We start from the raw sequence: 26,501 nt of genomic DNA on the forward strand, positions 1-26,501 counted from the left end.
TGACATGAGAAGTTGCTTAGCACAAAAATCAATTTATAATTAACTATTCTTATATTTAATTGAAATAAATTATTACGTTTGACATATAATGGAACAATTTGTTTTCTTTGTTTTAACCAATGTTGTTAGAACCGGACCGAGGCCGGTCGGACCGGTTCGACCGTGACCCGGCAATAAAGCGGTCCGGTCTAACGTCTAAACCCGGAGAAATTGAAAACCGGGGTCAAATGACCAAAATCCGGTTCGACCGGGTAAAACCCAAGAACCGACGAGTCTGTCAAGAAACCCGATTTCCGGCTAAAACGTCTCGAATCACTGTTAAGTTGGTTATTTGTGGCTAGATTTGAGCGAACCTTCACAAACTTAGTAGTGGGTGGCCGGATCTAGTCATGAGTGGTCGAAAGATTGTGGGATATGATCATGGGTGATCGAATAAGGGTGGCCGATTGCCGGATTTGAAGAATTAAAAATGAAAACAAAAGAGTATAAGTAATAAAATACAATAAAAAGTGAGGTGAAGTAGATAAAAATAAAAATAATAATTGGGAGATTAAAAATATAAAGAAAATTAATATTTAGAACATTAAAAGTAATAAAATAATAGTATATTAGGAAAAATCAAAAACTGGGTTGAATGGGGTTCGACCCTATAAACCCATGACCCAAATGGTCATCCGGTTCTGATAACATTGGTTTTAACCATGAAGTTTTGGGGCATGCACAGCATGTATTCTTTTTAAATATAAAATAATAAGTATCCGCCGTCTGTGGGAATCGAACCCACGACCACATGGTTAAAAGCCATGCGCTCTACCAGCTGAGCTAAGACGACTTAGTTGATTACCTATATAGGATAAGTTTAGATTAGATGAGATTGAATTAATTCCTTAATGACAAATTAATTATTTAGTTTGTATGATGTTGGGTATGTAATGTGATTTGTCTATAAAACATTTTTTTTTAATAAAATTAAAATGTAATTCGAAGGGTAAAATAGTTTTTTTTGCAAACTCTGACCTCGTATATTTATACTTTGACAAATTTCTAAATGACATTCCTATGACTTTTCGGTGAACTTTTGACGACCACCTTTAAATAATGACTTTTTGATAATATTTATGATATCAACTCATCTGCTCATTGTGTAACACAAAGCAAGATGTGAGCTTCCACATTTAGACTTATTAATCGGAGACGTTTCTTTGCGAATCTCGTAGAATTTTGATATACGATCTTCGAGATTTGGTTGTTGTGTAGGTTCAGCACACATGACAAAGAACCATCTACTCAGATAACTTAAACGGAAAATTACAACTTTAAACGGAAAACTACAACTTTATCCTTCAAACAACAACTTAATTTTATTAAATAAAAAACTTTATAGATAATTCACATATAATAACATCATCTAACTAATTTAATAAGACATGTAACCTAAAAGACCAAACAAAGTATTAACTAATTAATTAGTTAACGAATAGGTAATCAATCCAACCCAACATAATCTAACTTAATCCGGTCTAATCCGATATAGGTAAGCAAACGAGGCGGTATACTAAATCTTTAATAATCTCCAACTCCTGTTTAGACAATGGACTCAGCCCATGCCCAGATGTATATATCGGAAAATTATTATGCTTCCCATATAATATTCTGAGCTCCCATCTATCATCCCACCGTTTCACTCCCTCAACCTTAAAACCACAATGAATTTTTTTGCTACCAGTCCATCTTCTCGGGCGCGCAGTTGGGTTAGTTGATGGAGTATCTCGTTTCGCCCCAAATAAGTCACAAGTCATGGAGTATTGTGTTGGTTTTCCTGAAAAAAAAAACGTAAAAAGAATTAATAAAAAAGAAAAAAAAAAAAACCGGCGGGGGGCTCGGACGCCCAAACTGGGCGCCTGAAGCAATGTCACACGCCCGGTTTGGGCGCGGAACAGAGGTTTGCACGCCCAACTTGGGCGTGTATTACTGAATCGCGCGCCCTAGTTGGGCGTTTGGCTTTTTAGTCCAGATTTTTCGAACTAAATGACGAAATTTTTACCTCGTTGTGATGTGTATCCCGATCTTCATCCGATGAGCTCATTTGTATTCGTATATCACTTCAACAAAGATAATTTTAGGCCAAATTAGTGAGGAGAGTAATTTTGTCTAGAGAAATAAAAAAAATTGAATAAGTTACAAACAACAATTTTCTGAACCCAAAAAGTAAGTTCCTTGTAATATTTCAATACACACAAGGGATTTTATACATAATCATTTAATCTTGTGTCACTTTCTTGAAATCTACTTTGTGATTCCCATTTTCTTTTTCTTACCTATGTGCATATGCACACTACACATGCATGATTATTATAAAATGAGGACGTATATATTAACAAATCACAACATAAATAATTCACAAATACATATTTCAAATTTAAAAATGGCTCATCACACAAGTATTTATACCACATGTTTGTCATTTAATCTCGCTCGTGAGATTGAAGCTTTTGTTGTGATGGGAAGACAGACGGTCATTGTAAAAAACGACATTTTTCTAGTAATATTGGAAAACTGGGGGTCATTTTGCGTCTAAAGACGATGATTTGGGACACCGCTTTCTTTTCTTCCGGAGAAATTTTCAGTTGGAATTTTCGCCTTAATATATTTGAAACGACGCTCTACTTTTGTCACTTTTGGTCGGGTGTAAAAACGAAGGCATTCGTTGTGTTTAATGCAATTTGAGATGGAGGCAAATATCATCATATGGTAATTTATTCAGTGAAGTCGGATGGCTTCTACCTAAGCTATGACGATGAGCCATCATCTGCCCCTATAAAAGTTCAAGTATGGGATGGTTAGAATATATATGTACTTATTTTGTTTCAAATAATCAATTAATTACATAATAATAATACTTTATTTTTTATTTGTATTATGCAATCATGGGCGGGAGATTCGGGTCCATCTTTTTTTTATAAAAAAATAAAATTATTTTTAATGTATAATATTTAAGTGTAAAGAGTTTCAATAATGATCATATCATAACTAGGGCTGAAAGTCGGAAGGATCGGATCGGAATTAGCCTTTTCGGAATATTTCCAAAAAATTTCGGAAGTACAAAATCAATTTCAATTCCAATTCCAAAATTTTCGGAATCTAAAAATTCATTCCAATTCCAAAAGGCCCGGAAATTTCGGAATTTCGGAAAATTTTCGGAAATGACAAAAGTATTAAAATTTTGAAACATCGCTGAAAATTTCATAATTTGCTAAAAATAAAAATTATGAGTTGTGAATTGTGATTTTTGACTTATGGCAGAAATTATGACTCTTTGACTTTGCACAAGAAATAATAAACGTAAAACTAGGGTTTTACATAAAATAAACTAGGGCTTTTGTAGGTGACATGGCCCATAAAGAATAAATACAACTAAATAATGTAAAATAAGTATAATATATATATATATATATATATATATATATATATATATATATATATATATATATATATATATATATATATATATATATATATATATATATATATATATATATATATATATATATATATATATATATTACTCAAAGATGTATTTTTTGGAAAAAAATCGGATTTTTTTCGGAAAAAAATTGGAATTTTTTCGGAATTAATTTCGGAAATAATCGGATCGGAAATCGGAAATTCCAATTTTTTTTTATATAATTCCAATTCCAATCCAAAAAAATCGGAAAAAATCAGAAATCGGAATTTCAGAAATCGGAATGAAAAAAGTTGTTCCAAAATCGGAACTTTTCGGATCGGAACCGGCGGAAATCGGAATTTCCGTTCCAACTTGCACCCCTAATCATAACAGATATATAATTTAATTTATGTTATTTTACTAAAATTTAAGGGGCTCTTTGAGGAAATCCCCTCATTACTTTTTTTAATGGATGGAGGTCTAAAACATTTCAGTCCATTTGAGAAAAGCCCAAACCTATTTTCTGCCATTATACTTTCCAGCTTTACCCCGCCCGCCACCTCATCACTGGGTCACACGCTCAGCGATTTTTTTTTTCCGTTTTTTTAATCGACTATGGAGCATAGTCGATTAGCCTTAATCGACTATGCTTCATAGTCGATTAAGGAAATTCTTTATTTTTGTTTATTTTTGTTTTTTTTTTTTTTTTAATTTTTTTTCTATATAAGTATATTAATCAACTATGATGAAGTATAGTCGATCAAACGTCTGCTACTAAAAATAACAAATCAAAACGGCAAAAAAATGCAAAATCAACTATATTTTACATAAAAAAAATATAAGAACATTATAATTGATTTATACAATTGGAATCAATAAACAAAAAAACAAAAAAAACAAAAAAAAAAACAAAAAAAAAAAAAAAGAAGAAGAAGATTGGAGTCGATCAACCTTAATCGATATCAGAGCATAGCCGATTAAAAAGCTGCTACTAAAAATAACAATCACAACTGCGAAAAAATGCAAAATCACCTATATATTACAAAAACAAAAATATACAAACATTATAATTGATTTATACAATTGGAATCAATAAACGAAAAATCCAAAAAAACTAAAAAAAATTGGAGTCGATCAACCTTAATCGACTACCAGAACATAGTCGATTAGCTTAATCGACTATGAATATGTACATAGTCGATTAAGGTTTCAGCTTGCGCGAAATTCTCTACACGCGCCTAATCCACCAAAAAACCCTAAATCTGCCTCCCCATCGTCACCATATCGTTGCCACAATACACTATTCAACCAATCCCTAACAAGAATAAAATAAATAAATTAAATAATTCATACAAAAAAACACAAATTAACATTTCAATGTCCAAAAAAAAAAGAAACGATTCAAGTTATTTGTCAAAACCAACATCAAAAAATAATATAAAAAGAAAACAAAAAAACAAAAAAACAAATACCTTCACCAACATCAATTGCAACAGTGATTTTCTCATGCCTCATCCTCATGGCCGTCAACCCACAGCTTGGCCAGTCATCATCTTCAATGTCATCGGTGGAAACCACCGCCGCGAACTACAGATCCATCACCACCCTTCACGCGGCGGCGGGAGGCGGTGACAAAAACTCTCCACCGCCACCACCTCCATCGGTCGATGTCTTGTTTTTCTTCCGAATTTCAGTCGAGAAGATAAAAGAGAAGACGAGAAGAGAGAAGACAAGAAAAGAAGAAGAGAGAACGGCATAAGAGAGAAGAGGAGAAGACGAGAAAAAAAAAAAAAAAAAGAGAGAGAACAGCAATGGGTTAGGGTATTGAATAGATTTAATATTAATAAGGGTGGTTTGGGAATTATTAAATAATATTTGGACAGGATATTAGGTAAGGGTGTTTTCTCTAATTATTTTTTGGAGGGGGTGTTTTTTTAACTCATTTTTCTAAATGAGGGGTTCTTGCTAATTATCCCAAAATTTAAATATCATATTATATATGTTTTATTTCCAAAATCTCCTAAAACATATTGGGGATTCATTGTTTTTTTTCCACTCCCCTAATGGAAAGTTCATATAAAAAATTCAAATTCAAAACCTAATTAATTAATCATATGAAACTTCAAGAATGGAATTCCTTTTTGTCATTCCACTCAACTAATTATCTAATACTATTGATACTCATTCCACAAGTAGTGGCAAAGCCTGGATTTCATCATCGGAGGGCCGAATATACATAAAAAATAGGGTAACAAAATTAATAACAACAATGATTGTTTCAAGAGTCACGAGGTTAAGATGATATTGTTACATGGTAGGCTAAAATTTTCGAGAGTTCAGGGCAGCGCCCCCGAAAAAAAATAGGATTTTTGTTATTTTTGGAAAAAGATAGGAAAAGAAAACTTGGGTCCTTATTTGCATTAATCTGAATTTGGGTGGACTAAATAATAAAAACTTGGTGGGCATGAGTGCACTCTTGCCCGATAGTGGACTCGTCCCTAGTTTCAAGTGTCGTAAATTCCTTATCTTACTTATTAGAATTATTTATTATTTTTCTTTGTTTTCTTCAATTAAAAATATTAATTATTATTTTTTATAGGGTAAATTACAATCACACCCCTGAGGTATGGTCAAATTAGAAACCCCCCCCCCCCCCCCCACACCATCTTGTTTGGATAATTACAACCACCTCCTCAACTCCTCAAATTTAGTGGAATCTTCGAGATTATATGCAATACCCTTTTATCCCATTCGAACTCTACATTTTGAATCAAGATGATCATAATATGTGTTTTTTGGTTTGTATATAGCAGATTGTGGTGCATCAGATACTGTATTTTTACACAAAACGAGTACAAACTAGAGCATATTCCACGAAATCTAGATGATTATGTTGAATTTGACACCATAAGGGTGGAGGTGTAAGAAAAAATCATATTTTAGTTTTGCTGTTTCCAATTAAAAATGTAAAATTTTTAGAACATTTTGTTCTCCCATTTGGATTCCAAAATTTGATTCCATTTCTTTTACAAAAAATAATTGCATCAAAATTGAAACTAAATAACATTTTGGAAATTTCAAATTTTGAATAAAAAAATTATTTTACCAATGTATTTAGAAAAATCAAAATTATATATTTATAAGGGCAAATAGCACTTCACCCCCTCGAAAAATTAAGTTTTAGCACTAAAACCCCTACAAACATAAAAAAGAGAAAGTCCCCCTTGAAAATATAAAATCCATTGCACTTTACCCCAGTAGTAGAATTTTTTGCAAAATGAGATTTTTAAGAAGGGTAAATTTGTCATTTATTAGAAAATTAAAATCCATCATCACTTTCCTTGTCCGATGGAATTTTCTCTGCATAGATCGAATGGTTAAAGAAGCGGAAGAACTCGCCACAGTGGCGCAAGCACATCCAGATGGTTGCATACGCCATTTTAAAATTCCCCGCGAATTTGCGGTCTCTAAATCTTCTCCGGTGGGGGGCATGGTGGCACCGTCGGTTGTACGCCAATATGCAGAGAAAAATCCATTAGAAGGAAAGTGAGGATGGATTCAAATTTCCTAATAAATGACAAATTTGCCCTTTTTAAAAATCTCATTTTATCAACAAATCTACTATTGGGGCAAAATGCAATGGATTTTATATTTTCAAGGGGGACTTTCTCTTTTTTATGTTGGTAGGAGGTTTGGTGCCAAAACTTAATTTTTCCAAGGGGTAAAGTGCTATTTGCCCTATTTATAATATCAACATTGTTATATATTTATATAATTTAGCTTGGATGTATTATATGTCAAAGAATATAAATAATATGAAAATTCGAATTTAGTTTTGTTATAAATAATTATATTAATAATTTTGAAAATTCGAAATTATATATTTATAATATCAAAATTGTTATATATTACATAATTTAGCTTGGATGTGTTATATGTCAAAGAATATAAAATAATATGAAAATTCGAATTTAGTTTTGTTATAATTAATAATTTAAAAAATTCGACTTTCAAAGATTGAACAAATGCGCGTGACTTAAATTCAAAAAATAATTCAACTTTTAAATAAATAAATAACTTTTACATAAATTCCACTTGTATTCTAAATAACATGCAACAAACCCCCTTGTGTTATGAAAAAACTTGCATTGAATACCCTAAATAGTTAACAGTGCCAATTGTTAACGGAATTGGGATTTCATGCAAGATAACATAAAACACAAGGGGGTTCTACGCAATAAAATTAACACAGGGGGGTTAGGTGCAGGATTTCTATAACACAAAGGGGGTTTCTTGCAGTATACCCACTAGAAGTATTGAATTTTTGAAACATGAGGGGCAAGATGTAAAATTGGTGCAAATTGGAGGGTGATAACTGTAATTTTCCCTTTTTGTTTTAACAGTTCCATTAATCCCCATTTTTTATAGTATTATTACTTGTACAAAACTTGTAAACCGCGCGAAACACTGGGAGTACTACTGGACGTAAGAATTAAGACATCATTTATATTCCATTATTATTCTTGAGTCTCGAGCTTAAGCACGAAACCCACAAGACTAATTCATTTAAATGCCCAAATATAGGCTTAATCCCGCTTTGCACCCTTGAAATATAGTAGTTTGGCACTTTGCACCCTTGAAATAAATTAATAGCACTTTGCACCCTCGAAACACAGTAAATCATGCATAATGCACCCCGAGTGAATTTTTAAGGCTAATAAAGGTAATTTAATATTTTTAGTGGTATTTTTTAAGAATGCCGAGTATGAAATCAATTTTTTTTGTTCAAAGATTTTTGAAATTAAAAGGTGCAAAAAGGAAAATACATATCATCACTATATTTAAAAATTATTTTTTTTATACTTTTACGGAAAAAAAAAAAATCCTTCTGTTTCGTTATTAAGTTATTTCAAAATCATATTTTCTTCCAAATATTTATACCTCGTATTTCCACCAATTACAATATAAGACCTATCAATCGGATAATTTAGTGATAAAAGTTTATTTATTTTATATTCTAAGAAAATATAGTTTTTTCAATAATCGAGTGTGATTATTATTATTTTTTTTTTTTTTGCACTCGGTGAGCTCGAAATTAGGTTGGAGGTTGAATAAAATAACAATTTAATTTGCTATTTTTCACCTTGGAAATAAAATGAAAAAAAAAATTTGCATTTATTATTCAATTTATGGTGCATTGTGAATTACTTATTATATTTTGAGGATGCAAAGTGATAAGTTTTTCAAGGGTGCGAAGTGCTAAAATTCTCTATTTCAATAGTGCAAAGTGGCATTAAGCCCACAAATAGAAGGGCAATAAAGGAAAAAAATAATTAAATTCATAAAGAGAGAGAGAAAAAAACACTTCACAATTTATGTTTACCAAATTTCTTAACAGAAAAATGTGTTTTTCCTATAATGGCCTTAAATTCAATAAAATTAGAAAAAGTAAAAATTACCTAAACCCCACTAAGATGTGATCAGATTACGAAAAGACCATCCACATACCCATAAAAAAAAAAAAAATGAACACAATATAATTAACACTCTTTTCAATAATTAACATTACAAAAAAATAACAAAAACACAAATTTAAAAATTCTCATACACAACGTCTAGTACAAACTGATCATATTTTATTACAAAAGAATATTACAATTACCTACTCATGAAATAATATTATTACAATTACCTCAAGAGTTAAAAAAAAAAAAGAATTTTTAAAGGTATAACTCATTTGGTTACCGCCATAAGGTGCTACTGGCTAAATAGTAAAGGCTAATAACATGTTCGGTTGGTAAGATTCACACTTTTTCAAACCCGCTACTAAAATCAAAGTCTACTATTAAATAGTATTATTTCATTAAATTAGTAGCACCCCTCCCTCTCAGATTAATTTAATAGGGGTGACTAAAAAGAAAAAAATACAATTTTATTCTTAAAATTATATTTTATTATTGTAAACTAAGGGCTCGTTCGGTTACCTATATTGGATTAAATTGGATTACATAAGATTGGATTAACTTCCTACTGACTAATTAATTATCTAGTTAGTAGCATGTACGGTTTCTTAGATATAATTTTCTATTAAATTTGTTAAAATTAGTTATTACATATGAATTGTCTATAAAACCACTTAGTTTACAATAATAAATATAATTTAGGGATAAAATTGTATTTTTCATTTTTAGTCACTCCCTATTAAATTAATCTCACGGGGGTGCTACTAATTTAATAAAATAGTAGCATTTAATAGCGGACTTTGAATTTAGTAGCGGGTTTTAAAAAATGTGAATCTTACCAACCGGACATGCTATTATCCCCTACTATTTAGTCAGTAGAACCTTATAGCGGTAACCGAACGAGCCCTAAGTGGTTTATAGACAATTCATATACAATGATTGATTTTAACAAATTTAATAGAAAATCTAATCTAGGAAACGAATGCTCCTAACTAAATAATTATTTAGTTAGTAAGGAGTTAATTCAATCTCATGTAATCCAATATAAATAACCGAACGAGCCTAAGAATATTCCATTGAAAGAAAAAAAAAAAAAAAAATTCCTTCATAATTCGCACCATAAGGGATAATGTAAGATGCAACAAACTTTAGGGGTTATTTAATAATTACAAATAGGTGAGAGGGTTTGTTTTGTAATTTTACGTTAGGGGCTTCTCGTAATTTACACTAAAGAAAAAAGAGTGCACATAAACAAACACAACTCCATTATTTATCCTCGATCCTGGCTTTTTCACACACACACACACACACACACACAGCTTTACCAACTTGTGACAGCTCATCACGGCCAGCAGCCTATGGCGGTAGCAGCTGTATCGAAAGCGGTGGCGCCGCTGCTGTGGTTGGTTTACACCGCCGCCAGCTTCTCCGGCGCGGCGGCGGCTGCCACGTGGTGCGTGGTGAGAAGTGAGGCGAGCGACGAGGCTTTGCAGACAGCTCTAGACTACGCATGCTTCGCCGGCGCCGACTGCGCGCCGATTCAGTCTTCCGGGCTGTGCTATCTTCCGAACACCGTGCAAGCCCACGCCTCCTATGCTTACAACAGCTATTACCAGCGCAACGCCGATTCCGCCGCCGCCTGTTCTTTTTCCGGCACCGCCACCATCGCCACCACCGACCCAAGTTCGTATTTTAATTTTTTTAAATTACTCTTTCTGTATTTTAATTGGTAGAGATTTTGTGGGCTTTTATTTAAGTTCTTGTGTTTGGATTTTTCGTATTTCTTATTGGACAAATTGCACTTCACCCCCTATAATTTTTTTATTTTGACACTTCCCCCCCTAAGAAATCAGAAAAGAGATAAACCCCCTCAATATATCATTTTGGTTGATTTTTTATGGGCATTGTGTACAATATAACAATTTTAAGGGGCAATGTGTACAAAAATAATGTTTTTAAGGGACAATTTGCAACAAAAATAACATTTAAAGCGACAACGAAACGTGCAAAAAAAACAACACTAAATTCCGGTTAATAATCCATCAGAATTTTGCTACTGGGGCAATGTGCAACAAGTATAACATTTTGAAGGGGGACTCTCACTTTTTTAAATTTTGAGAGGGTAAAAGTGTGAAAAAATAAATTTATAGGGGGTGACATGCAATATGCCCTTTCTTATATTTCACTTTTTTATTTTATTTTATTAATTTTATTAGTTTTATTATTTTTTTATTCTTTGTTTCCAGGTTATGGATCTTGTGTATATCCATCATCTCCGAGGTACGTTTACTGGTCTTGGTTTGCAGCTTTTAGCTTTTCTGAGCTTACTGCTGCTTTTTCCAAAAGCTGCTTATCTGCTTTTTTTCCCCTTGTTTTTCTTTACCGTACTATATTTTCCCGCGTAAAGGAAATGTGTGGAAATTTGAATGGAATTTCGAATATGGATATTTTCGATAAATAATACTATTCGGTTAGCCTGAATGGAGAACTGATTATAACGAAAATGAGAATAGAAAACTTGCATATTCGTACACTAATTAGAATATTACTCACTATTGGAAAATCGAGTGAAGAGACTCGATAATAGTCTTACCTAGTGGTGGAAATCGAACGGATCAGATTGAAATTAGTACGAGAAATTAGTGCGAGAAATTAGTACGACTGTATGAGTACCGAGAATCGGAATAAAAATAAATGGGAAATTTACAGTTTTCATCCCTCGGGTTTGCAACGATGTCTTATTTGGTCCTTTATGTCAGAGAAAAACATATTTGGTCCCTCGTGTTTCAATAATTTGACATTTTTTGTCATTTCCATCAATTTACGCTTAGTACGTCATTTAACGTAGTGGTGGGTACGTGTTTGATTCCGGTAGTGATGGGTACATGTTCGAAAATTGACTTCAACTTTTAAAACATGAGGGACCAAATGTTTTTTTGTGAACATGGGGACAAAATGTGAAGTTGTTCCAAACTTGAGGGATGAAAACTAAATTTTTCCCAAAAATAAATTGTTCTAGAATTAGTAATTATTTTGCATTTTGGTACTACAAAATTTCAGCACTGCTGGAGGAATGATTGCACAAGGAGGGATGCCAGCAGGCACAACCACACAAGGTACAACTCCGGCGACTATAAATGAACCACCGCCACCACCGGGAACCACCACCACTACACCATTCTATGGTGGCGGCGGAGGCCTATATCCGGGCACGGGACCCGTGGTACCCTACTCTTCTACGCTTAATGCTTCGCCCCGTGCATCTGTAGAAACAATCTTCTGTGGTTTGAATTTCTTGCTTGTTTTGTTATTTATTTTCCAAATAATGTAGCATGTTAAAAAAAAAAATCAATTTCGCCAATGTTATGTTTTGTCAAGAAGAATAGGTTAGCACAATTTTGTGTAGCAATTAATCTTTTGGTGTGCTCTCCAACGCCTTCAAATCAATTAAGCCTTTTGATTGATTACTAGGCAATATTCTTAAGTTTCTTATATGATATTTGTTTTTGCTTTTTTATTGTTACAAGATTTCAATTTACATTTATGGCAAAGTGCGTCGATTTTGAAAAATAAAATGATTTTGTTTGTACTTTAGTGAATACATTTAGTGCTGTAGTTGTTTGTTGTTAAAACTATCTTGAAAGATTGAAAGAGAGAAAAACTTTTGAAATTTGTCCTAAATATTTTTTGAGTCAAATTGAAAAGCTCAAGAAACACATTTTATTTTGAAATAACGAAAAGAAAAATTAAAGGTAAATGCAGTTTCTTGTTATTTGAACTTTGTGCACATGACCTCCTTGTATTTTCAATATAGGACATGATTCCCTTGTATTCTAATATAAGTACATAACCACATTGTACTTTCAAAGATTATTTACCAAATAGAATACCATAGGGGTTGGTGTGCTTAGTGGCGGATCTAGACAACATTTTAAGGGGGGGGGGCGATTTTTTTAGGAAATAATATATCCAAAAAAAGGTTATAATTTTGGGGAGTTTAGTGGCAGTGCCCCGAATTTTTTTTTCAGGTTATTCACAAAATATTGCTAAAATAAGTATATATTTATAATTTTGAAGTAAAAATATATATTTTATTAGTTGTATTTTATGTTGTAATAATAAATAGAGAAAGAATATCTAAAATTACATAAAATAATAGAGAAGAAAAAAAAATAGGGGAGGGGGGCAAAAACACATATTTGTATAATAGTATGTCAAAAAGCAATAAAAAAGTTGGAATATTTTTTTTCTAGGGGGGCGGCTGCCCCCTGCCCCTTAGTAAATCTGCCACTAGATGTGCTTATATTAGAAGTACAAGTAGATCATATGTGCAAACTTCAAACTATAGAAGGATCATGTGCTTATATTGAAAGTAGGGTTGGCAATCGGGCCATGTGAGCTGAGTTTGGGTCGGCTCAAGCTCACATACCATCGGGCATCATTACTATAGGCTCAAGCTCACATGTCATCGGGCCCCATTAGAATAGGCTCAAGCTCGGCTCATGTATTTTTTCAGGTTTCGGGTTTATATCGGGCCCCATTACTATATAAATGGAATAAGTAAATTTTTTTTATAAAAATAATTGATGAACAAGATTTACCTCCATTGAAGCCAATAAAAAAAAAACTCTAAACGATATGTGAAGGAAAAACTTGAAAATAAAACCGAAAGAAGTAAAAAAAGATTAGCAACTCTTATTATTGGAAACATTTTATATTCTCAAATCTCGGTGATATGTTGCATTTGATTCATATTTAACTTATTCAAATAATCTTATAAGGTCATAACTTGTATGTTGAGCTATAGTATTAAAATAATAAATATATTATATATTTTATTATTATCCTAATCGGTCGGGCCTTATTCGGGTTGAGCCATAGTAGGCTCAAACCCGGCTCATAAATAAAACGGGTTTAGTAAAATAGCTCAAACTCGGCCCGACTCACTAAAAAATAGACTCGGCTCAAATATAATTGGGTCGAGCCATCGGGCTTTGATTAGGCCCGGCTCAATTGCCGGTCCTAATTGAAAGCATAAGAGCGGTATGTGCACAAAACTCCACCGGGGAGTTAAAATGAGTCTCAATATGGTGACGTGTCGTTTTAAAAAAAGCAAAAAAGAAGTGGCTGACTTGTCAAGTTCCATCAATTGAGGGGGTCATTTACTTTTGAAAATTGGGTTAGTGCATCATACATTCATTGACATCACTTGTTAATTGTTATTTTTAAGAATATATATTTTCTAAATAATTTATTTAAATCATCAAAGATTAGGAAGATCTTCTTATTAAAAATAAAAAATTTGTTTAAACTCTAAAATAATTTAAAAAAAGTTATCTAAAAATAGCGAAATTAATATTCTATGATTTCTGTCTTTTTTGTTTTGATAACCTATGATTTCTAGTGACATAATAATGTAAATAATTCCTAATTGTCACAAACTTATGAGCTTATTGGACGACACACGTTTGCGGCATATTCCTTTGTTTTTTTTTTTAAGTACTATTTTATTTCTTAATTTATTAGGGTAAATTTCATCTAGGCCCCTGAGTTCTATTAAAATAATTTTGAGGCTCATATTGTTTCAGTGGTGGAGACAAGTCAACAACATAGAGTCTGATAAGAGGTGACATGACTCTCACAACATTTTTTAAATACTTACTATTTAATATAAAAGTTATAAATTTCCGTCTATGGTGTAGCATTAACGATCCCACAGAAAATAAATATAGTTCATATCAGTCGCCAAGACATGAAATTTTGGCTCAGCTAATTGTTTCAGGGGTGTGATTGTTATTACCAATATCACATGGACCTTAAAATAATTTTAGCATACCACAGGGGTGTAAGTGTAAATTACCCAATGGTCAAAATTTTAAAAAAGAAAAAAAGAAAAAAATAGAGAGAAAAATGAAAAATAAAAATATTATGTTGTTTGCATCAACGATCAACCCCAGAGAGATTTATGGTTCAGTTCATACCCAAGAACAGAATAAAACTTTTCTAGAGAGAGAGAGTAGAGAGAGAAGATGAATATATTCAGGTTAGCTGGGGACATGACCCATTTGGCAAGTGTTCTTGTTTTGCTCCTCAAGATTCACACTATCAAATCTTGCGCTGGTATTTTTTTTTTTTTTTTTTTTTTTAATTTTTTTTCAATTTCCACTATCAATTATTCCGTGAGTTTGTTCGTCTTTGATTTAATTCTACGATGATGGATGGGCATTGTTTCAATTACACTAGATTCCCATTTTGCAATGTACAATTTCTCTGATTAAAGAAAATTAAAAAAAGATTATTTTTTAAGTTTGGGCTAGGGTTCATGAATTTAGTTTATTTTTCAATTTACTAGATCTTATATATTAATATTTACTATCCAAGAATAAATATTAATTGTTATTTTTTAATCTCGGAGTTTTATTGAAGTGATTTCTGATTTCCTTTGTTTTTATAGTTATTCCAATTTTTTCGCAGTGACAGAGCAGCCAGTATAGGACCAGAGGGGGCCATGACCCCCCAAACAATTCTCGAATCTTTATTTTTTTTACGTAAAGATTTAAAAATAATTGTGTATAGTTAGCATTATCGCTCCCACTTCAAAAAAAATTAAAACATTCGGCCCCCGCGAACTTAAAATCCTGGCTCCGCTAGTTGTTGTTTGTATTGTTTAGATTTGCACATTTCTACTAATTAAACTCCTAAACGAACGTAACGTGGTATATATATGTGTATATTTATATACATGGTACGATTTTGTGAAATATTTAATCTATACTACTATTTACAGGCATTTCATTGAAGACGCAAGAACTGTACGCGATTGTTTTCGTGACACGTTACTTAGATCTTGTCACGGATTACATCTCACTCTACAACACCCTAATGAAACTAATTTTCTTGGGAAGTTCTTTCTCGATAGTATGGTATATAAGGCGACATAAAATCGTACGAAGATCTTACGACAAAGAACACGACTCGTTTCGCCACTATTTCCTTATCCTCCCTTGTTTGTTATTAGCCCTACTCATACACCACAAGTTTACTGTCAAAGAGGTACTTTTTTTTTTTGTGGTTTTACCTTCATTTATCGGAGTCAATAAAAAAAATTCAATTTTATTTCTTTTTTTTTTTAATTTTAATTTGAAGGTAATGTGGACGTTCTCGTTGTACTTGGAAGCTGTTGCTATACTTCCTCAGCTAGTTTTGCTGCAGAAAACAAGAAATATCGACAATTTGACTGGTCAATATGTTTTTCTCCTCGGGTAATCCTCTATTTAGCAACAAGAAATATATATATATATATATATATATATATATATATATATATATATATATATATATATATATATATATATATATATATATATATATATATATTTTGTATTATTCATAAGTGTCCTGTGTTTTAATCGAGAGGGGTTGGTTTGCAATCAAAATACGGAAGTTGGAAAATATTAAAAAAAAAAAAAAGTATTCGGAATCGTAATGCGAGAAATGGAGATCTTTGTGTGCGTAAACGTTGGTTATTTTATTGATCAAGAAGATGTAAGTAAAGTACAATTACGGAAATGTGTACGGTTTTTCACACGTAGAATGATGAAGAAGCAATAGTTTTGGGTTGATATATATAATAACTGATAAGGTCTTGCTAGAATCCTTACGTAAAGTCGATACTTTGCGAAAAGAGAAGCCTAAATGGCGATCTTATTACTATGTTTCTGATATTAAATGATAATTTAATGCTCGTTTCTTGCAGTGGGTACCGAACATTATACATTTTGAACTGGATTTATCGCTACTTCACTGAACCACATTTTGTGCACTGGATTAGTATGCCTCCCTCTCTCTCTCTCTCTCTCTCTCTCTCTCTCTCTCTCTCTCTCTCTCTCTCTCTCTCTCTCTCTCTCTCTCTCTCTCTCTCTCTCTCTCTCTCTCACACACACACACACACACACACACACACACACACACACACACACACACACACACACACACACACGCACATGAAGTCGAGTGATGTATATTTACATTGTGGTTCTGCCTATATATGCAGCTTGGATTTCAGGGCTTGTTCAGACGCTGCTTTATGCCGATTTCTTCTATTACTACTTCCAAAGGTATTATAATAACTCAGATACTTACTGAAAACCCGTCGAAGGTTAGTTTCGTCTTTTAACAAACGTACATTTCCTTCTTTCAAATTTTCAGCTGGAAGAACAATGTGAAGCTAGAATTACCTGCTTGAGTAGTTTGCGTTCCACAATATCCGACGGCCGGCCAATGAATTATTGACAAAATACATACAAACTCTCTTTAGACACTCCACACTTCCGATTTTTAATTTTCGCTCGATTTTAAAAACAGTCGTAAGTATTTTTTATTTTATTTCAAACTACTCGTAAGAATTTCCCAGCTAGCGCACCGTTTTGTAGCTTTGTAAAGAGCATTTAATTTGTATTTATAGTCACATTTGGTTGCGGTTATAGTTAGCATCTATGTATACATATATCTATACATATATTTTTTTTAAATGGATCGAACGTGTTCATACACGACAATTGATGACAACGTTACCCTTGCGATAATACAAATGGTTATAGTTAATAACAAGTACTAATTAACTGTCTAACCAGGCAGATGTTTCAACAGTTAATTACTGGTAATACAAAATGAGAAGCATAAAACATACTTAATTTGCATAACATATTTCAATAAAAAAGGGGTCTTAAATTCTTAATTGAGAGCTAATTAATAGTTAATCAAAAAGGTCTTCATCTTCAAATTATCAAGCTCCACTCGCATCAACCAACGCGTCAATTTGATCGTCATCTTCCAATCCCAGCTGCAAATTTTATCGTACATTAGCAAAAAAAAAAAAAAAAATAACGTAACGACATTAAACGAAAAGAAGAGCCAGGATTAAAGAAATTAATAGCAAAATTGAAGAAAACATATACATACCTGGTTTGGAGTTTTGTCATGGTAGAAAGTTCGATTATCAATCACGAAACGAGTGGAACGATATTCGATCGAAGCATGCTGGCAAAAGCCACGCAGGAGCTTCTTTATTCTCACGTTCCGTTTTACCTTCACGTAAATCTCTTTCCCATCCTAGACAACGAATATTATAAATTTCATATAAATATATATGTAATATGTAAGGAAATACAAAATATTTGTAAAAATCTTAGATAATTAATTATACGTACAGAATTTGAATTAATGAATGTAATGTATAGGCAGCTCGTTGATTGGATTATATATCGAGTGCGATAAACGAATCAAGTTAATTAACTGCAGTATAGTCGATAATTATCCCGTCTAACGAATTTTCGAATAACTTATAATATATACCATTTTAAATTGTATTTGTATTTTCATAGTCTGTGTATATCAAAAAGAATACATACATATATGTATATTAATTGAGTCTATATAACTCATCAAAAAAAAAAAAAAAATTTGAGTCTATATATATCACTGTCATTTGAAAAGAAATACCACAACACTAGCAAATAATTAAATCAACCATCATAAACCAAGCATGTGTGGCATGCATATATGCAGCACTTTCTTTTATTTTTTTGATTTTTATAATTTATTTATTTTCAATTTCATTTGAAAGAAACTAATTAAGTAACAATCAATTAAGAATTTATATTTCATTCATCCACATTTCTGATGCATGCTAGAGAGAGAGAGAGAGAGAGAGAGAGAGAGAGAGAGAGAGAGACCTTATTGCACTTGATAATTAAATTAACAAGAAGCTGTTTAACCGGCTCTTCTCTGTTGCTTCCATTTTCTGCCATTGATAGAGCTTTATTTAACTTACAACACGATTTATATATATATATATATATATATATATATATATATATATAATTATGTTCAGTTTGTCCTACAAATTACAGAATCTTTCTGTGAATGATTTTTCCTTTTTCTTGAGAATATATGCATGATAGATCTTTGCAGTGTAACATCATTTCAGTTGTCATAAAAAATAATAATTAATTAATTACTACAGTCGCTATTTTTCAGGACTGTGTTGTCAAATAATGATTATTGTCACATTTATCCCATATATCTCACTTTGCCCCCCAAAATTATAGGTTGCTTCTCAAACACACCCCAAAATTATGAAATGTACCAAATACTTCCTCAGCTTATACCCTTATCTTTAAATATGCTGACTTTGTCTTCGTTGACTTTCTTGTTACCAATAGTATTATAGCATTTGTCTTTTTTTGTTGATGTCCTTACACATTTATTTGATATGTATATATATCTTTTGTTAATGTTGAAAGCTTATAGATGTGCTTCATTCATTACCTTGAAATTAGCATTTTTTTTTTACTCATTTTTTCTTCTCAATTGTACTTATAATGTCATCAATAAGTAGTCTGGTCTCAATTTCATATGGCATTCTCAACCAAATCGCATTACTAATCGAATACTTAATTTCTTTAATTTAACCAAATATCTCAGAATATGATGTTCAAATTAGGGTAAACATCTCCCAATGTTAGTCACCGTGTGCTTAATGAGATTCTACACCTGATGAAATACATCATATGGTGTTAAATCGTAAATCTACATAAATAACTATCAACTAAACACATACATACGTTAGTGATTGTGTATTATTATGTGTAAATCAATAGTATAAAACTACATTGTAAATTGCACCACATGTATGTTTTACAAAACTAAACATAAAGTTGAATTTTACATGGAAGAAGAAGATTGAAGAAGGCGGAGAAATTTTACAACAAATAAGTAGGAGCTTGAGTTTACCCTAGCCATATGAGTGGACTCGCCACAACCTAAATAGTCGGAGTTCGACTCCTACAATTTACAAAAAAATGAATTATTTTTAAAAAACTAAGAGGGTGTTTGGATAAGCTTATAAGATGTTAAAAGGAACTTATAATATGTTTTAGAGCTTATAAGCTCTTCCAAGGTGTTTGGTAATTTTTTTTAAAAAGATCTTAATTTTTTTTTCAAATACGCTATTGAAGAGCAAATAATATATTTTTATTAAAGTAACTCTACCCCACATTTTTTAAGACCTTATAATGAAAATAGGAAATAAATTCATTATCCAAACACTCTAAAAATTAATCCTAAAAATAAGATGTAAACAGTTTATCAGCTCTTAAAACATTTTATCAGACGTAAGAGTTTATCAACATTTAAAATTAAGCTTAGCCAAACACCCTCTAAACATTTTAATATATATAAATAAACTACATATATTAAAAAGATATTGAAGATGCATTTGCAACTATATAATATTTTGATTTAAAAAAAAATATTAGACACCAAGTATATTGAGTACATGAAATTGGAGCCACATATTACAAATTCAAAAATCAGAGAATTAATATTGTTGATCGAAAACAAAGTTTAACACACACTAGAATAAGTTTGCAATTACACAGTTTTCATAAATGAATAATAAATCTAAAGTAAAAAATATATATATAAATAAATAAACTACATCACACATTTGAAGCTCTGCCACCTCCATTTTGATGCACCATTGCATCTATTTGATCTCCATTCTCCATCCCAAGCTATTATATTAAAAAAAAAAAAAATCATAGTTAGTATAATAATATATAATGCAGTGGGCAAAACTGTAATTTTTGTCTTCTATGTTGGTCTATTTAGGGATCTAGGCAAACGAAACAAATTTTATCATATGGCAAACAAATTTTACGGATTTTGCTTCTACGGACTTTTAAAAAATTAGAATCTCGTCATCGCCACATAATTTATCAAAGAGTAGAATTAAAATTTCAAGCAAATTAAAATAGGACCTAAAATGCTAAATTTGTAAAGTTATTGTCCGTAAAATCAAAATAGGACAATCTACGGGACCAAAATTACAATTTTCCCTAACGCAGTACTTAAGGGTAGATTCAAGCAATATTTATTTAATCAAATAGATTTTTTTCCTTTACCAAAACGCATTGTCGATTAATCGAAACCATTATTCCGATTACACTAACAACAGGTCAATTAATCGGATTACACTAACAACGGACCAATTAATACGATTACACTAACATCGGGCTAGCAAATTAATCCGATCACACTAGCGACGGGCTAATTAATACGATTACACTAATTAACGACGGGGCCAATAAATCGGATAACATTACCTCGTTAGCGGTCTTTGAAGTTTTGATTCGTTCACCATTGTACAGAAACACTACGGTTGCGTAGTTTAAATTCTTTACCTTGCAATATTCCGACAACAAGAATTGTATTTTACGATCGCGCGCGAATCGGTAGTACGTTCGGTCGCCATCCTAATATTTAAAACAACCAGTGAACATAAATAATCAGGCCAGATATTATAAACTGTTTAGTTACTAATATTGAGTAAATAAAATAGGATTAAAATAAAAAAAATAAAAAAGCATGCACCAAGTGTATCTATAATGTATCTATTGATATCACTTATTAGCCACCACACCACCATTATAAATTTAAATAATTATTATTATAAACTGTCAGCATCTATTTTATCTACATTATTACTATGTTCATGAATTAGAAATTTAAAAAAAAAACAGAGAGAAAAATTTCACATGAATACAGATCCCATATATATATATGTGTGTGTGTGTGTGTGTGTGTGTGTGTGTGATATGCATACAGGTAGACTCTAGTCCAAATAAAATGAAAATACACACAATTATATATATACATAACACATGCCTAGAAACAAAGAAATTAAATCATCAGTTCTTCACACACACACACACACACACACACACACACACACACACACAGAGAGAGAGAGAGAGAGAGAGAGAGAGAGAGAGAGAGAGAGAGAGAGAGAGAGAGAGAGAGAGAGAGAGAGAGAGAGAGAGAGAGACCTGGGATTTGATGGAGAATGTAACCTTAGGAAGAACTGGTTCCTCCACCAACGGCCTGTTCATCTCACGGGGTGGTGTTTCACTGCTTCTCTCCGCCATTTTTCTTCAAACCTACTGTGTGTGTGTGTGTGTGTGTGTGTGTGTGTGTGTGTGTGTGTGTGTTTTGACAGAAGAATATGACACTAAAACCAAATAGTCATATAATATATAATTTTGTCTTAAAATCACTACACCGTTCAATTCTGTCGTTTAGTCCTTCAATTAGGGCATTCTATTTATTTGTATATCTCATTAATTATATTTTCAAATCCTTTTTTTTTTTTTGCATATATATACATGTATGTATATATAGTTGGTAATTAGCAATAAATACAATTTGCTGGCAGGAGACCCTAATTAAATACTTACACTAATCTGTACCAAAGGTCATATCTTCTTCCTTTTAGTGTCTCATAAATTGAATTAATTATTTTTAGATTTTAATATATTTCTTGTATAGTTAGAAAAAGAAAATCATAATCCACTACTTTTAATTTAAATTAATTACTTCAACACCACTAATATATCGAATCGCTGGAGGAACCAGAATTTTATTTCCGCGCATAGCCGAATAATGTACTAGAAGTTTCTAAGAAGGCCCGATTGTACAATTGTGTACGAAAAAATAATAAATATCTATCTACATATATTTCGACGATAGCCGATAGTTTCGTAAACGACAAACATATGTACTAAAAAATATCAAAATTTGATCTATAGTTTTAGAATGTTAATTAAATGAATTACGTAACGAGTTGGAGCATAAGAAATATTATTAAGTTAGACATCTCGTTCGATTACGTGTATCGGATTAATTTGTAATGTATTTCATTGACTAACTAATTAATTAATTACTTACTATGAAGTTTGGTTTGTTTATATTAGATCTATTACTAAACCTGTTAAAGAATGGTATCAAATATGATTTCTCAGTAAGTAACCTCGTTAAATTAACAATATAATAATATCCTAATTCATTTCAATTTAGGGATAAAATCGATCTTTCCTGTTTTTTAGTGGATCGCTACAAAATTAACCGAAGGAGGTATACGAGCATAAACGAATGGAGTCGAACTCAGCGTATAATGGTTCATTTGAAACTTTATGTATATTGTAAATTAAGTTGTGTTCGAGGTTTGATTTAATAATTAAATAAATCCATAAATAATATTTATTATAGTCTGAATAATGAATAGAATCAAATGGTAAGATTTTAGTGAAAATGACAACTCAGACAAACCAAGAATATTGGATAACGTAAGGCATACATGCATACATCTCTTACATAAATTGCTTTCTTTGTGTCATTCAACCTAATCAAATCAGAGCACTCCTAATAGAATTTTTTAGTCAAATGTTACTTAAGAATTTGGTCCTGTAAAATAAATGATTTTTATATATATTAATTAAAAAAAGTATATATTTTGGTGACATATTTGTTACAGTCAAAATTTGTCGACATATTTGTCTTTAAATTGAAAAATAAAAGTTTATAGTTTTTTGATTGTTTTTGCGGATTAAAGACACAAAAAACGGTAGAACAGTTCAATTTAAAAAAACTTCACAAATCCAGAAAAACGAACAGTTCAATTTAAGAAAGATTCACAAATTCAGAAAAGTCGAGTGTTTGCTGTAAACACTAGTCCGGGTCACAAAATTTTGATAAACTCGTGCTTTGACAATTAATAATGCGATATTCCGGCAAAATAAAGGTTTGAAAGAAAAAAATAGGGTTGGTGCCAGATTTTGATTAACAAATAAAATGTCTTACGTTTACTAAAAGTCGAAATTAAATAAAACAATATACTATAGGCATCCTTCATTTGCATGATCAGTAACCAAAATCATACTTCACAAATACCTGATAATATTACATGATTAATTAATAAATCATGTCTAATTAATCCACAACCCAAACAAATCCTAGAGATATTAATTTTAATTTATAATATAAACCAAATTAAATACCATATATTAATTATTATTTAATTTTTCATTGGTTGAGAGCTTTAGCCACCTCCAATATTATGCGTCATAACATCTATTTGATCTCCATCCACCATGCCAAGCTGTATATAACATTGCAGTTAATAATTAAATGAAAATATTTAATCAATCTTAATTTATATGATTAAAGAAAAATAAGATAATTTTTTTTTTCTTTAAGAAATAGCATTTTCGAATAATCAGCGAGACAAATTAAAACCATATTAATCCAAGAACAGCCGATTAACCGAAACTAACCGCTTGCACAACATATATTTTGCGTGTTTTGACGTATCGTTTTAGATTAATTAATACGGAAACGATTGATGAACTTCAACTTAATTAAATAACAATGAAATTAAAAATAGATTACGAGAAATTATTACCTGATTAGCATTTCTTCCGGTTGCGATTCTTTTACCGTTGAACAAAAACTCGACAGATCGGTAGTCGATGTTCTTTTCTTTGCAATAAATGGACAACAAATTCTGTATTTTCTTGTTTCGAACGTATCGAAAGTAGACTTCGTCTCCATCCTACGTTTTAATCAGCCGGTTTATTTAACAAAATAATTAATCAGCCAAAATATTATATACTTTATATAAATAAAAATAAGTAACTAATAATTAGTATGTTTATTTGACAACCTTTTATTACTTTATATTGTATCAGACACCAATTATTAATTAATATGTAATTTAATTTTGTTTATAAATTAAAATACTAAGCTGTAAATTTGGAGCCCTAAGGCCTAAACTGTAACCCTAATAGCCAAGGCTAGTTAACATCTCACATTAATATGTGTAGTTATGTCCTAATTGTGAGCATATGTGATATGTTAATTTTATTTAGATTTAATAAATATATTAAATGTAACAGAAAGCAAAGATTTTAAATAATAATAATAATAATAATAATAATAATAATAATAATAATAATAATAATAATAATAATAATAATAATAATAATTATTATTATTATTATTATTATTATTATTATTATTATTATTATTATTATTATTATTATTATTATTATTATTATTATTATTATTATTATTATTATTATTCTTATTAAAAAGAAAAAAGAAAAGGGCAGTGAACACACAGATCTGATATGAAGACAGCAGATTATAGTACTTATTGCAGTATAGAACCACTAGAGATCAGCTGTAATAAACCTCTAAAATCACAAGGCAAAAGATCACACACACACACACACACACACACACACACACAGAGAGAGAGAGAGAGAGAGAGAGAGAGAGAGAGAGAGAGAGAGAGAGAGAGAGAGAGAGAGAGAGAGAGAGAGAGAGAGAGAGAGAGAGAGAGAGAGAGAGAGAGAGAGAGAGAGAGAGTTGTGAGTGTACCTGGGCAATGCAGATTGTAACCTTGGGAAGAACTGGTTCCTCGGCCGGCTTCTTCCTCCCACTGAGACCTTTCACCATTTTCTTGAAAGTGTGTGTGTGTGTGTGTGTTATTTGTTAGGTCAAAAGATATGAATAATTGTTGTAGTAGTTGAATTAATGGTGGGGTGTTCAAAAGTGGAATAAAACTGGGTTGATGCAGAAGACCCTATTTAAATGAAATACACAAATATGTACAATAAGGTCATCAATGATTCATGATGGTCCTTGTCATTTGATTATTTGGATATAATATTCAACTTTCTTTTATTTAAATATATATTTTACTATACAATACCCGTTACTAGGGTTGAGACTGGGTTGAGTCGATCGATTGACTACCGGCCTTCCAACATATCTAACAAAAAAATTGTGAAAAAAAATTTAAGGGGGAGGGGAAATATATTAGTTATATTAGTTATTAATACACTTTCGCCCCCCTCAAACTTCTAGAATGTGTGAGTGATTTTTTAAACCCCCATTCGTAATTTTGAATTGAATTACCGGACCGAACACCCAAACCAATTTTCCACGCCCAAAATGAGCGTGTGAAAGCTGTTTCCACGCCTGGTTTAGGCGTGGAAACTGCTTTCACACTCCCATTTTATGGGGTGGAAAATTCGAAAACCCAACACTAAAAAATAGCCCCAAACTGGGGATTTTCACATGATTAAACACAAATTCAATATATATAATTACTTTAGACGATTAATTACCTTTCAAATTGACGAGATTTTCGGATTTGGAAGGATTTGTGTGAGAGGTTGAGGGTTTTTTGTGAATTTTGGGGGTTTTGGTGGATTTGGGGGTTTTTTAGAGAGAGAAAGAGACAACTATTGTGAACGACATTCGTAATTTTGCTGCCGCGTAAATCATTTCAGTAATACAAAACATTATCGATTGTCTTCGATGAAGGATAACCCCTCTTCAATTTACCAAAATATCCTTAGGATCATCAACACATGAAGGCAAATCAAGGGGTATCACTAATCACTTTTCATACCAAAATACATTAAATAACACTTTTAAAAAGAAAGCAGAACTGCAGATGTTTAGCAACAGTGAAAACTAACACTAATTCCGAATAACTACAGTTTACATCACAAAAAGATTGGGTTTTTTTACAAAAACCACCCCTGTATAATCTCGAATTGCCGAAAAAACACCCGTGTTAAAAAAATTAGCACATAACCCCCTGTGAAAATTAGTCAAAGCCAAAAAGGACCCTCCGAGCTCAATGTGTGATACACTCGCGGTTTGTGCGACTGGGAGTCTGA

The 26,501-nt window shown here is 31.6% G+C and overlaps 4 protein-coding genes and 1 non-coding gene across 6 annotated transcripts; 2 read left to right on the forward strand and 3 right to left on the reverse strand.

Annotated features, from left to right (window-relative positions):
* Positions 1-759: 759 nt before the first annotated feature.
* TRNAK-UUU (transfer RNA lysine (anticodon UUU)) lies at positions 760-832 on the reverse strand. Its single transcript has one exon. It is a non-coding gene; the product is annotated as a tRNA-Lys (tRNA).
* Positions 833-10,168: 9,336 nt separating this feature from the next.
* Positions 10,169-12,424, forward strand: LOC105964616 (glucan endo-1,3-beta-glucosidase 3). Its single transcript, XM_012989123.2, has 3 exons — positions 10,169-10,590; positions 11,154-11,187; positions 11,968-12,424. The coding sequence occupies exons 1-3, from the start codon at positions 10,266-10,268 to the stop codon at positions 12,236-12,238; spliced, it is 630 nt and encodes a 209-aa protein (XP_012844577.2). The 5' UTR covers positions 10,169-10,265; the 3' UTR covers positions 12,239-12,424.
* A 2,393-nt stretch (positions 12,425-14,817) lies between these two features.
* LOC105964612 (ER lumen protein-retaining receptor) lies at positions 14,818-17,390 on the forward strand. The gene is made up of 6 exons (XM_088820796.1): positions 14,818-15,027; positions 15,695-15,960; positions 16,054-16,169; positions 16,664-16,737; positions 16,961-17,024; positions 17,116-17,390. Exons 1-6 carry the CDS (start codon positions 14,937-14,939, stop codon positions 17,150-17,152), a joined length of 648 nt encoding a protein of 215 aa, XP_088676922.1. The 5' UTR covers positions 14,818-14,936; the 3' UTR covers positions 17,153-17,390.
* Positions 17,391-17,475: 85 nt separating this feature from the next.
* Positions 17,476-18,745, reverse strand: LOC148769017 (small ubiquitin-related modifier 2-like). Its single transcript, XM_088820797.1, has 3 exons — positions 18,642-18,745; positions 17,869-18,018; positions 17,476-17,749 (listed from the first exon to the last, which is right to left on the reverse strand). The coding sequence occupies exons 1-3, from the start codon at positions 18,714-18,716 to the stop codon at positions 17,693-17,695; spliced, it is 282 nt and encodes a 93-aa protein (XP_088676923.1). The 5' UTR covers positions 18,717-18,745; the 3' UTR covers positions 17,476-17,692.
* A 4,880-nt stretch (positions 18,746-23,625) lies between these two features.
* Positions 23,626-25,424, reverse strand: LOC105964623 (small ubiquitin-related modifier 2). 2 transcript variants are annotated; one of them, XM_088820798.1, is made up of 3 exons: positions 25,210-25,424; positions 24,209-24,358; positions 23,626-23,905 (listed from the first exon to the last, which is right to left on the reverse strand). In XM_088820798.1, the coding sequence occupies exons 1-3, from the start codon at positions 25,264-25,266 to the stop codon at positions 23,846-23,848; spliced, it is 267 nt and encodes an 88-aa protein (XP_088676924.1). In that variant the 5' UTR covers positions 25,267-25,424; the 3' UTR covers positions 23,626-23,845. The 2 variants fall into 2 exon arrangements, with proteins under 2 accessions (XP_088676924.1, XP_012844583.2); XM_012989129.2 differs by having other exon boundaries at positions 25,189-25,418.
* Between the last annotated feature and the right edge of the window lie 1,077 nt (positions 25,425-26,501).

The sequence above is a fragment of the Erythranthe guttata genome, chromosome 7, assembly GCF_056151865.1.
Source record: "Erythranthe guttata isolate IM_541 chromosome 7, IM_541, whole genome shotgun sequence".
Lineage (NCBI taxonomy): Eukaryota > Viridiplantae > Streptophyta > Magnoliopsida > Lamiales > Phrymaceae > Erythranthe > Erythranthe guttata.

What these genes read in the sequence shown, in the direction of transcription:
- LOC148769017 (XM_088820797.1), bottom strand. Translation starts at nt 18,716, where the DNA reads ATGGCAGAAAATGGAAGCAACAGAGAAGAGCCGGTTAAACAGCTTCTT. An exon ending in TAATTATCAAGTGCAATAAG is followed by an intron (nt 18,019 to 18,641) that starts GTCTCTCTCTCT and finishes TTCGTTGTCTAG; the next exon opens with GATGGGAAAGAGATTTACGT. An exon ending in ATGACAAAACTCCAAACCAG is followed by an intron (nt 17,750 to 17,868) that starts GTATGTATATGT and finishes TAAAATTTGCAG; the next exon opens with CTGGGATTGGAAGATGACGA.
- LOC105964616 (XM_012989123.2), top strand. Translation starts at nt 10,266, where the DNA reads ATGGCGGTAGCAGCTGTATCGAAAGCGGTGGCGCCGCTGCTGTGGTTG. An exon ending in CATCGCCACCACCGACCCAA is followed by an intron (nt 10,591 to 11,153) that starts GTTCGTATTTTA and finishes CTTTGTTTCCAG; the next exon opens with GTTATGGATCTTGTGTATAT. An exon ending in GTATATCCATCATCTCCGAG is followed by an intron (nt 11,188 to 11,967) that starts GTACGTTTACTG and finishes ACAAAATTTCAG; the next exon opens with CACTGCTGGAGGAATGATTG.
- LOC105964612 (XM_088820796.1), top strand. Translation starts at nt 14,937, where the DNA reads ATGAATATATTCAGGTTAGCTGGGGACATGACCCATTTGGCAAGTGTT. An exon ending in CACTATCAAATCTTGCGCTG is followed by an intron (nt 15,028 to 15,694) that starts GTATTTTTTTTT and finishes TACTATTTACAG; the next exon opens with GCATTTCATTGAAGACGCAA. An exon ending in ACAAGTTTACTGTCAAAGAG is followed by an intron (nt 15,961 to 16,053) that starts GTACTTTTTTTT and finishes TTTAATTTGAAG; the next exon opens with GTAATGTGGACGTTCTCGTT.
- LOC105964623 (XM_012989129.2), bottom strand. Translation starts at nt 25,266, where the DNA reads ATGGTGAAAGGTCTCAGTGGGAGGAAGAAGCCGGCCGAGGAACCAGTT. An exon ending in TTACAATCTGCATTGCCCAG is followed by an intron (nt 24,359 to 25,188) that starts GTACACTCACAA and finishes ATTAAAACGTAG; the next exon opens with GATGGAGACGAAGTCTACTT. An exon ending in CCGGAAGAAATGCTAATCAG is followed by an intron (nt 23,906 to 24,208) that starts GTAATAATTTCT and finishes TGTTATATACAG; the next exon opens with CTTGGCATGGTGGATGGAGA.